Genomic DNA, 12538 nt, shown 5'->3' with positions numbered 1-12538 from the left:
TTGAGGGAGGGTATGTGGCAGGCAGCAGTGATTGGTGGGTGGGTGGAGTGACGTGAATACTAACCAACTGCAGGAGGTCATACAGCTTTTCACTCAAAACTCCAAACAGCTTCTCATTGGCGAAAGCCTAGAATACAAAATATAAAAAAGTTTAGTCGAATGAATATTCAGACAAAAGGATTACTGTGTTGTGGTGGAATCTAAGCTGGGATGGGGGGGAATCAGAGGGGCGACAAACTAGAATGTTACTCAAAAAACAGGGATCCACAGACCCTGTTGCTTTTCAAATTCACGTCTCTTCGTAATGATCGTTTTGCCCCAAAATATGTTGTGATGAAAGCAGAGTAAAGGAGGAGAGCTTTCACAAGGAACGCAACAATTTGGAGAAAAAAGTTGTTCAAACCAAATGAAGGCAGTAAAACCAGAGCATGAAACAGATCTAAACCTAAGGCGCAGAAGCTTGAGTAGAGGAGCTTGTAGTTTTTCTAAGGCAATTGCATCAGTATTGTATGTTTCTAGGACTACCTGTTTTTTTTTTTGTTGTTTTTTTACTGAAGTAGGGGTTAACAGTGATAGTCCTGAAATGCTAATTAAAACTACAGAATATAAGTGCACTCATTAACACGCTAAGATAAATTCTAATTTGAAGAAAGTTTGCACTATCCAAACGTTCGTGCTAGACACATGACACCATCCAATTCCTCAAAAGAAAACAGGAAAAAAGTCATAGGTAGACCAGCATCTTCTAAGGAGGAAAGAACACCCAATGACGGCGAGACTAGTTAACCGCACCGAGCCAGATCTCACCTCAAACAACTTCAGGCAGCAAATCAGTCAAAATACTACTGAATCGCATTCAATTGACTTTTTTTTATCAGTTCATTCTTTCCTGGGCAGCACATTTTAGGAATCGTGCCCGTGCTGGATTATAGAGACTGGTATTTGTGTGTCCAATCTGCTGTGTCTGCATTTTACAGACCAGACACCAAGATCAGAAGATGCCTCAGTTAAAGTTAAGGCATGAGGCAGAACCTAACGACCTTGGACGACAAATGCAACAATTATTCAAAAAACAAGAGAAAACAAAACGTCTATTCCAAAAAGAAAAAAAAGGGTAGTCACTTGAAAACCTAATCACAACAAGTCTAAATAGAAATTTGAGAAAACTGGGGCACTGTACTAAGTGTTCAGCCACTTTTTAGCACTTCTCTTTGTACAATGAAATAAGAGGGCACTTTTGGCCTTCTTGAATAATCACAGATGGAGGTGCCGGCCACGTCGCCAAAAATCACAGGTCACAAACGCGTCAAAAGTGAAGCAAGCACTCACCTCTTTGTACCCTTGCAGGTAAGACACCACCTGCAAGAAATGATGGCGGAAAGTAGGATCTTCGGGAACTTTACCAAAGCACAGTAGAGCCGGCTGCGTGAGGTTCACCATCAACCTGAACATAAATAAAGTGTGAATTGTTGAGTAAGCCCAAAGTGGAGTCTTTACATTTACGTGTAGAGGTATGTTCACTGGAGAGCAGGAAGTACATCTCTCCACGGCAAGGCTCAACACCCACAATCCCAGAGTACACAAGACCACCCACACCCTAGGTCTACTATCCCCATCACACACACTTTAGCCACAACCCTTTCCGCTATGTAATAACCACTGGCACCACCATTCCAGACCATCCCAAATCTGGCATTCTTGGAGTCCTTGGATAGACCAGACTTGGCCACCCCCTTTGCACCTAGTTCCATGAACCTCTGGCTCCAGCCCTTCCTCTGTCCTGTGAAAGGTTTGAAAAGCACTTCTCTGCCTCCCTGGGTACCAGAGCCCTCTTCGGCTGATATACACTCACCGAATGGTGGCTTCGAAGAGAGCCTTGTCCTGGTGATGCTGAACCACTAGGGGCACCAGGTCGTTCTGCAGGATCTGGCCGGCTCCAAGCTGCTGGCGAATATCCCGTGCCTCATCCTCATGGCGCAGGTAACGGATCAGATCTTTCACACTCTCTGTGGGGTAAAACAGTAGTGAGTGCTCTTCAAGGGAAGAAACACGGAGCTGCACCAGAGTCCACCTCCTTGGGTCCCAACCTCCTCCCAAGAAGGGACTGAGAGCTCATTCCCTACAGCAATTCAACCAATGGCCTCGTTTAACTATTGTGACGTCGAGAGGACAGAACCGACACGTCACGGCCACGCAATAATCCCCTGCTTGGCTGAGCCTGTGAAGTGAGGGGTCCTTAGAGTTGTCACTTTAGAAAGAAGAATTAGCCCCCGCCGCCCTCACCCCAAAACAAACACGTACCTAAACAATCCGGCTCCTTGTGGTAGGTATCTCCTTCCAGGTACCCGAGGGCGCTGCACGTTGCTAAGAGTTCACAATTCATCATGTACAAGTCCATATATCACAATACCGCAGAAAGGAAGTGGGGAGTAGACAGCCTGCAGCAACAAACACACAAATAAACAAGCAGCAAGATTACTGGTAGAACGAGCATTCGAAGACTTTCCACCCACTGAACCACTTAAATATATTTCCATGCAGGTAAATAACGCACTCTTCAAACGCTTCCCCAGCTCTACATATGCTTTTCGCATGGACTGGACGCCCATCTTCACTTCAACATTAAACATACAGCACTGTAAATACACCCCAAGAGACAACAAAGGAAATAAAAAGTCGAGAGGCCAAAATTCAGAAACTGGAAATCAGGCTGCCGCATTTATTCACAGGCTGTGTTTCACAAAGCTTCAACATCGCGTTTTGAGGCATGACAGGGTGATTGAGTGCGATTTAGAAAATAGACCCACTAAATCAACTGGAACCAGAGAATGTGACAGCAAAGAGCATAAAGGAGAAAACTCCTGGACGAGGCAAGCATATATAAATATTTTTTTCTTCTGAATACGCAAGAACAAGCCCTTGACCTACAGGTACCAGAAACCCTCAAAAATGCCAAATAAACCTGGATGTAATGGAAAGATTACAGCTTATGCCTATATTCTCAACAGCGAACTAGACCTGAACAGCAACAGGGCTGAAATCAAAATCATGATTATTTTGTACAAATAAAGCTTCATAGCCACGATGCACAACCCATAACTAATATTTATACATTCCTTGATCGACGTGAGAGGTCTGCATTCCAAAAGCTGTCACTGAGCTGAGATTGTGAAAGAGGAGTTTAAATCTTTTACTCCCCCCAACTACCACGGTCTAATGAGTTTCTAACATATCACTCTGCTGGTATTATCTTCCCCATAGGATTTAAGATCTAGGTTTGTATTGCGTGTAATTATATTCAGTAAGGTGATGTCAAGTAAGTCAGAGATTCTCCTAATAGGAAGGTTGTGAAAGGCTGCTATGCATATTGAACTTTAGAATCCGGATGGAGGTAAAATGTACTGTTTGCTTTTGGTTAAATGCACATTGCAGTTTAAAATGCCGATTGCGGAAGAATGAAATGTTTTTCTATTACTTCATTATTTACTATTTTTAGTGAAAGGTTTTGAATATGTGAGACTTTGGGCTGTGGATTGTATTGGGTCTTGATAGGGGACATTTTAATATTCATATAGGTGAAACTGTATAACCTATAAGTAGTCGTGGCTGAAGGCTATAACAATGCATTTTAGGTTACTAAAATGGTCTATTATTTATGAACTGTAAATGTATGTAATATTTCTATAAGAATATATTTCTAAGGAGCCGAGCCAGCGCCCAAGATGGCCGCTTGAAGATCGGGCGTTAACAGGACTTCAACGGAGAAGGGGGACTGCTGCCGAATTGGGGCTCTGACTCACCTTGCTGCCACGTAATCCGACACGGGACTGCGAGGACCAGCTTGCCCAGCGGCTCGTCACCTGCCGCAGCTGGGGCCTCTTCCCGCTCCTCCCATCTGATGCACATAACGCCTCGCGGCCCCCGCTTCGCGGGAGCCGCTCGCAGGCTGAGACTTTGGGCATTAACAGGACTTCAACGGAGAAGGGGGACTGCTGCTGAATTGGGGCTCGGACTCAACTTGCTGCCACGTAATCCGACGCGGGACTGCGAGGACCAGCTTGCCCAGCGGCTCGTCACCTGCCGCAGCTGGGGCCTCTTCCCGCTCCTCCCATCTGGTGCACATAACGCCTCGCGGCCCCTGCTTCGCGGGAGCCGGTCGCAGGTGGAGACTTTGGGCGTTAACAGGACTTCAACGGAGAAGGGGGACTGCTGCTGAATTGGGGCTCGGACTCACCTTGCTGCCACGTAATCCGACGCGGGACTGCGAGGACCAGCTTGCCCAGCGGCTCCCATCTGGTGCACATAACTCCTCGCGGCCCCCGCTTCGCGGCCCCCGCTTCGCGGGAGCCGCTCGCAGGCGGAGACTTTGGGCATTAACAGGACTTCAACGGAGAAGGGGGACTGCTGCTGAATTCGGCCCCGGACTCACCTTGCTGCCACGTAATCCGACGTGGGACTGCGAGGACCAGCTTGCCAGCGGCTCGTCACCTGCTGCAGCTGGGGCCTCTTCCCGCTCCTCCCATCTGGTGCACATAACGCCTCGCGGCCCCCGCTTCGCGGGAACCGCTCGCAGGCGGAGACTTTGGGCATTAACAGGACTTCAACGGAGAAGGGGGACTGCTGCTGAATTGGGGCTCGGACTCACCTTGCTGCCACGTAATTCGACGCTGGACTGCGAGGACCAGCTTGCCCAGCGGCTCGTCACCTGCCGCAGCTGGGGCCTCTTCCCGCTCCTCCCATCTGGTGCACATAACGCCTCGCGGCCCCCGCTTCGAGGGAGCCGCTCGCAGGTGGAGACTTTGGGCTTTAACAGGACATCAACGGAGAAGGGGGACTGCTGCTGAATTGGGGCTCGGACTCACCTTGCTGCCACGTAATCCGACGCAGGACTCTGAGGACCAGCTAGCCCAGCGGCTCGTCACCTGCCGCAGCTGGAGCCTCTTCCAGCTTCGTCCCCGGCCTATTTAGCCACGCCCATTTCGCGGTACGCGGTCGCCGGGCAAAGCCCGGGCCAAGGGCAGGCCCGTTCTAGCCCGTTACAGACCATATGAGACCGGACCGGGCCCCCCCTCTAATTCCTCCTGCTACATGAACCGTTCATGAACTGTATGTATGCTCCATTTCTCTTTCTCTTTGATTTGGGATTGTACATCGTGCTTACGCAAGTATCATGACAACACGAGGAAGCAGGAGCAAAACAGCCGCAGGAGGGGCTCAGCTCATAGGCCCCTTAGATAATTTCATTATTAGGGCAAACTCCTTCATAGATCAAGGCATCTCCCTTATGGAACGCAGAGTGTCCCAAGACTTAGCTCTATCAAAAAGATCTTCCATGGGCCATTTTGCGACCGCTAGAGCACCTGAGCAGGTTAGGGAGTCCGGTCCGATAGACGTTCGTGCTGATATGCATAGCCTACCAAATGTGGTGGATTTATCAGCATCACAACTGCTATCTGACTCTCAATTAAGTTGGGAATTGGAAAAGACCCCAGAACTTGCTATGGTCACCACACCAGAGGAAACTAGACAGCTGAGGGGAAGAAAGGAGGGCGCTGTACTGAAAGAAAAGGGAAAAACCAAAAATAACAAAGGTCAATGAGACACGTGAGCTACCCAAAAACCAGGGGGAGAAGTCAGACCAAACCACACAGAGAGGGCAAATAATTAGGCATACTGAGCCTCCAAACCTCGAGTCAAACGAGATCTTGGGATATGGAAGTATAGAGGCATTGGTCAACTCGGCAGAGGGAAGAAATGACAACGAGGTTTATAGCCAACTCCTAATAAAAATGAGAGAGCTATTTAAACTATATCTTTCCCCTGATAGAAACTAGACTACTGCACATTGAAAAACAGTTAGTCGAACTGACTGCCCTTTCAAAAACTCCACCAAATCATGGGCTATCAAAGATTGGGGGAAACAAACCGATCACTAACAAACCAGTAGGTTTACAAGCAAAGAAAACAGCTGCTCCAGGGGTAAATGTAAAATCGAAAACACCTACTGTAATAGAGATTAAAAGTGCAGAAAAGCCCAAAGAATCCACTGCGCAGACCAGGCAGGAGAATAACATTCCTAAGGCCCCCGCTCCAAATTCTAATAGAGACTGAAATAGGGGAGCTTCTGATGGTAGATTTGCTGTTAACATGCCCCCTGAGGCTAGCCCTTTCGTGGTGGTGAGGACTAGCGTCCCGGAGTTGGTAGAGCCCACAGAGGAACCTAGCTGGTCATTAAAGAATAAGGTCCAACATTGGCTCAATACGAACCGACCGCTACCACCTTATTGGTCGAGTAAGATCCTAATGGTACGTAGGGCACCCTGGGTGGGGCATGGAAGGAAATCAAATCAGGGTGACTGCGTTCTGGTTAATTTTGAGGATCCACGTATGGTGGATCATATTTGCTCATGGGGAACCCCAGGTAAAAATGAAGGCATAGAAACCAAACGACTCTCTTTTTTTATCCCCCTAGGAATCGTAATGGCCCAGTCTATGAAGGGAATTGGCATAGAATGGGCCATCGACCCCTGGGAGGAGATTGGGATGAGTGGGGAAGCAATCTTACTAGAAACCCTTCCAGGGAGGCAGCCTACAGGGATAGTTGGAGAGGAATCCCGACTATAAATAGGTACAGCTGCCTGGAGATGGTTGATTGACCACCACCGACAAAGGGACCTTCGATTGGTTGTCGGGAGCAAGTTGATCCCACCCCCCTAGCGACCAGCCCTTTAGCTAATGACTCGCAATCGCTAAAAGTCATTTTTTGGAATATCGCGGGCTTTTGCCCCAAGGTTGAAGATGGAAGCGCCCTGAATTTTCTGCAGAGCCATAACGTAATCTGCCTCCAGGAGACATGGTCTACGACCGAACTTCATCTAATAGGATATAAAACCTATTTCACCTCAGCATTAGCAGGAATCATGGGCAGGCCCAAAGGAGGACTGACTATTTTTATAGCCAACACAATACAAGGACTGAAAATAACCGTAGTGCAGCTGGATGTAAATTACCAGCTTCTCTGTCTCACCTTTACCAACAAAGAGATTATCCTTCTGCTTAATTTCTATAGTAATCATTCGAAAGGACAGGTCTTGAAGGTCTTGCTTAACCTGCGAGATAAACTCTCCCAGTTGACACAGGATCTTGGAGACAGAGTAAGTGTAAGCATTGTATCGGGGGGGATTTTAATCTTCACCCTTGTTCTCGCAGTAGTAGTAACATTTGTGGGTTGGTGGATGAATATGATGGCCCCTTCGTTCATTTTAAACATTCTAGCATGGGGTCGTACCTGAATGAAGTCCTCTCAGCGTTAGGTCTCATGATAGCTAATAAAGTGGATCCGATTTCATATCGGCTCGAACCAACATTCTTGGGGAGGGGGCACGAAACAACTGTTGACTATGTTTTACTATCGAATGTTCTGGCCAAGAGTGTCATGAGTTTTGATTTGTTAGTCAACGCACTAAGCGATCATTCTGCCCTCAGCTTAGAACTTCATTTAACACACGCTCAGCCTTCCTCACAGACCATACTAAGTGCGCTAAGTCAGAATACTTTGCACCTAGACAGGACCAATGGATACTCCCTAAGATGGGAGAAGGTGGAGCCCGGGGAAATTACCGAAAAGGTGATAAGAGCAGCCTATCCATCTATTCTTAAATGCTTAGACTTAGCAGCCTCAGAGGAGGAAGTTTTAAGTAATTTTGCGGTAATTCTAGTAAAAATAAATGAATTACTGACAGTAAAGATCCAAAGAGATCGACCCAGGAAAGTAGGGTGGTTCAACCATAGCTGTACGGCAGCCCACGCAAAACTAAAAGTAGCATTGAATAAAACCAACAGAGACCATCAGGCAATAAGTAAGCTTAGAAAAGATTATAATATTGCACAAAAGAATAGGAAGAGTGAATTAAAACAAGCCCTGTGGGACCAACTTCATAAAAGCACAGATAAAAACAGTGAGGCTTTTTGGAGAGTGGTAAAATCCCCCTTTCTAGTAGAAGACAAAAACCTCCCAAGTATAGAAGTAGCTATCGAGGAATCAGTCTGGGTGGCCCATTTCTCCAAAATATTCCAGAAAGCCCCAACATTAACAGGGACTGATGTAGCTTCTACTAGTAGCCCCCCTGGTTTTATACCCTATCCCGCTAGAATTTGAAATTTCTGAAGTGCTTCAGGCATTAAATGCTAGCAAAAATGGGAAAGCCCCGGGACCTGATGGGGTTCCCGTAGATCTATATAACCTCATAGGAGCGTCGAACGTTCAGCGCCCAGGGCTGAACGTTCGAAGAACGAATGCTGGCCCGTCGCGCGCAGCACTGGCAAGGTAGTGCTCGCGACGACCGTTGGCTGACGGCAGTACTTAAGGGGTTAAATATAATACAGATCTGTGGGCCCCACTGTTGACTAGGGTGTTTAAGGCAGTAACGGAGAAGGGCCTGTTGGATTCCTGGACCAAATCCATCATGGTTCCAATATTTAAACAAGCATTTACAATGCAATAGGTCTCGCAGCATTAAAGTTTGAGTTTTGGCATTTGTATGACAACGAGTTGCATTAAATTTTTAGCAAACTTTGAATTGGTGAGCAGTGAGAGTGTGTGCAAGAGGATGCTGTTCTTGAAAGCAGTGTGGTAGAACACAGTTGAGCCGTTTAAAAGTGGGCGACCGGGGAGGAGGAGCTACGCTGCGAACCAAGATGGCTGCATAAGCTCCCGGCTCCGCCGGCGGCTCATCTATCCTGTTATCTATCCTCTACCCACGCCCTATGCCTAAATGTATGAAGGTTACCTGATGCCAGCGGTGCAGTCCCGGACTTCCTACCTTATTCGGAGACGGAGTTATGTCGTGTCCCATTTTTGGCCTACTCCAGGGCTGCCGCAGGGACCTCGATTCCTGAACTGTCCGAGTGGGAACTGATCAACATCGGCTGTGGGACCGAGATTGTGGCCGGTCTTCCGGATTCAAATTTTTTTTGCAATTTCGACTTGTGGCCTCGCTGATGGAGAGTGCCGGAGGAGAGGCATCGTGACGTGTGTGATCCTCCTGAACAGTAGCTGGGGGCTGTGTGCCTGACCCTCGTTTCCCGGTCCGGGGGCTAACGGGCTGCACCCACGGCCGGTGACTGTGTTGAGCGTGCCAATCCGGGGCGCCCCTGTTGTTGGGATCGCCTGAATGAGTGCCCGGAGCCCGGCGATGTGGGCTGAAGATTGTGTCCCCCTCCGTCCTATGGGCCCCGGGATGGAGTGGACGGATAGTGCACATTCATTGAGTTCCGTAATGGCGGCGATTGGGGCGCTCCGCTCACAATTCACCGTCACATGTGTCTCCCTGGCGGCAAAACTGGATGATGTCTGCTCGCGACCGGCCACTGACGCTGCGGCACCTGAACAGCAGTTTGTGGTCCAGTCGAGCGATTTGGCCCATCATCTCGAGGTGCCCGAACGGCAGCCCGACCTCACTCACTTGGGAGCCGGCCCCACTTCTCCTTCACCCGTTACAGAGCCTGGTCTTCCCTTCACGTTTCTTATACGATGGAGTATCGTCGCTGGAGGTTCTGATCGTCAATGCCGAGTCTCAGGGTCCTGTCGAAGGGGACTGCCATTTATCTTCGTCCTGGCCCGTCTGTATAACGGAGGCCGCCATTTTGTGTCCGGACCTGGTTCCATCTTCAGTGCCTCGGACTGCCGTGGACGTTTTGTCTGCCTCTGGTCGGCTGTGGCTTGGTTGGCGCGTGCTTCGGAAAGGATTCGCACTGGTCAGGGCTGAATCCGACTTTGAGTTGTTATTGCTCCTTACCACTGCTTTGAACCACCTGAGACGCTCTTCCTGATTGCATTTGTTGTGACTTTGGCGATAGGTCTTCCCGTGTTACTTGCAGGGTTGACTTCTACTTTCCTGGGATTGCTCAGTTAATTTTTGCCGGGATTGCATCGAGTATCTCACCGGGCCTGGGGTGGGGGGGTTTCTTATTGGTGACTGTCCTCCCCGTGATAATGCTGACTGTTTGCTTTGATTGACAATGATTGTGCCTTGGGGAGGTCACTGCCGGCGGGGGGTAACGGGTGTCCGGGAGTGTGTCTGTTTTTCTCCTCCTCCATTTCTTTTACTTTTTCCCTTCTGTGGGGCAGTTCCGGGGCGACAGGCACGCTGTTAGTGGGTTAGGCTGTAGCCATTACAGGGGTGCAAGGTGGCGGGTGTGGGGGGGGTTTGTTATTTTAGTTTGTTTTGTTCTATGTGCTGGGCCCTTGTGTATGAGGTGGGGCCCGGAGTGCGCGCAGCTTTCCGTTCTTGGCCGCTCGGTCCCCCTGGTGGGCTTTCTTCATTCTGTGTGCCGGCTGATGGGGTCTCAGGGTGGTTTGCTACCTCTGCCCTATAGTGGTGGCCGGCTGGTGGATTTGACGCAGACGGGCACTACGTGGACTTGCGTCGACCCTTGCCCCGGCTGTTGCAGCTACTGTGAGACTCGGACTGGGTCCCCGGCTCGCATTCGCTCCATGTGGGGGCGGTGGGGTGCCTCTTCCCCCTGTTGGGATCCTCTTGACAGTGAGCACGCTACATTGCTGACGCCGGCGAACACATTGAGAGGGGGCGAGATGACGTCGAAGACAGAGTCAGAGAATTTATTGCCCAAGACCACCAGGGGAGCTAGGCAGGTCCAGTCCAATAAGTTGGACAGGTACACTCTGCCTAAGGAGTCACCACTCGACTTGAAGAAGGGCCCGGGTGGAGGCTCCGTAGACCATCCTGCAGGGGAGGAACCGACGTTAAAGGACCTCATGGGGGCCATCACGGGGGTCCGGACGTCCCTGGACCAGAAAATGGAGACTCTTGACAACAAGCTGGACTCTGTCTCGATAGAAATGGGGCTGATTAGGGCGGAGCTTTCGAAGGCGAATGAGAAAGTCAGGTCGCTGGAAGTTAAAACGACAACCCTTATTGATGAAGTGAACCAGCTGCAGCAGGAGGTTTGTGATCTTAAGTCCTCTAGGGAGTCTACTGATCGACGGCTTGATGAATACGAGGGGCGGGCTCGACGTAACAATGTCCGCATTCTGGGAGTCCCGGAGAAGGCGGAGGGGCAGGCACCGGATCTGTTTGTAGAGAACCTCATCCTCAACCATCTTAAACCTAAGGGCCTCAGTAAGTTTTTCAAGGTGGAGCACGCCCACAGTGTCCCGGGTGGTAGACCTCGTGTTAAGGCGAACCCAAGACCGATCATTGCTCGAGTCCTGAACTTTTGTGACCGGGACGCTATCCAGCAAGCGGCTCGAGCTGCGGATCCCCTGGAGTTCGAGAATACGACGCTCCTGTTCTTCCCGGACTTTACCCAGGCGGTGCAGAAGCAAAGGCAGAGGTTCTTGGCGATCAAAAAGAAACTGAGAGACAAAGGTATGAGGTACGCTATAATATTTCCGGCCCGCCTAAGAGTGGAACTTGATGGGAAAGCCTGGTTCTTCGATAATCCTGACGTGGTTGCGGACTGGTTGGAGGGTGTTCAGAGGCCGGACCAGGAGTCCCGTGACCAAGGAGAAGCCGATGAACAATGACTTTGTTTATTGTGAGATCAGCAGGGGGCCGTAGATAGTTGTTCGGGGGACGGTTCAAAGGGGGCTAGCGATAGGATTTCCTGCAGATATGTGTTCATAATGTTCTTGAGGTACTTTATGGTGCGGGAATATCCACATAGATTTGGGGGAGGATGGGCTTGATCGTAGGTCCTCCTCTGTTTTCTACTTTTAGATTTTTGTAGACTAGTTGGGGGAGACAGGCACACTGCTAGTTGGGGATGAGCGTAAGCTGTATGCAGGGGTGCAGGGAGGGGGGATGGAGGGATGTGTTTGGGGTTTCCATTCTAGGTTTCATTTTACACTGGGTGCCGTCAGTCGATCCTGTAAAGTCATGGTATTGTGATGTCTTCCGATAGAAGGGTGGCTGGGATTTCCACACTAAGTTGCAATGTGAATGGGCTTGGGGGACAAGATCGAGAGAGGTATGTTTGGTCAGTTGATCCGGAGGCACTCCCCAGATGTGGTACTATTGCAGGAGACTCATCTTATTGAAAAGCGATGAATGGCGCTACACAAAGGGGGATACAAACTGGTCGCTCATGCTGGTTTTACCACTGGGTCGAGAGGGGTTGGAATCCTGGTCAAGAACTCCTTTCTGCTGGCCGTCCAGGCCACGTGGACCGATAATAGGGGTAGATATGTAGGGATTTCGGGGCTATGGGAGGGGAGAACTGTCACCTTTTTGTCCGTCTATGTCCCACCGGCCCACATCGATATATACACATGTGATATGGCTTAATGATGGTGGTATTTTTCTGTGGAATCTTCCAAATAATGAAAAGATTTCTATAAAGAAACTGACATTTAGAAAGAGACACAAAGCAATTGATGTACAGCAGTAAAAACTCTATTTACAGCTATACATATTTATATTGTGGTCGAAACTGTTATTCTGCAGCCTTGTACAACATAATTTTGATCTGGAAGATGGACTATTTGCCTTTATCTTAGGGATAGGTGTCTCCTTAG

The 12538-nt window shown here is 49.2% G+C and overlaps 1 protein-coding gene across 3 annotated transcripts in view; it reads right to left on the bottom strand.

Moving 5' to 3' along the window:
• Positions 1–12538, bottom strand: part of TIMELESS (timeless circadian regulator) — a 466894-nt gene that overhangs the window by 383012 nt on the left and 71344 nt on the right. For all 3 annotated transcript variants that reach the window (XM_086959580.1, XM_086959589.1, XM_086959597.1), the window contains exons 2-5: positions 2302–2438; positions 1853–2006; positions 1330–1444; positions 65–127 (exon numbers count right to left, since the gene is read on the bottom strand). In XM_086959580.1, the coding sequence (XP_086815706.1) occupies positions 65–127; positions 1330–1444; positions 1853–2006; positions 2302–2398 (429 nt within the window). In that variant the 5' untranslated portion in view covers positions 2399–2438. The remainder of the gene's footprint in view (positions 1–64; positions 128–1329; positions 1445–1852; positions 2007–2301; positions 2439–12538) is intronic.

The sequence above is a fragment of the Lissotriton vulgaris genome, chromosome 1_1 (assembly GCF_964263255.1).
Source record: "Lissotriton vulgaris chromosome 1_1, aLisVul1.2, whole genome shotgun sequence".
NCBI lineage: Eukaryota > Metazoa > Chordata > Amphibia > Caudata > Salamandridae > Lissotriton > Lissotriton vulgaris.
The sequence above is the reverse complement of the archived record's forward strand: the minus strand, read 5'-3'. Positions and strand labels throughout refer to the sequence as shown.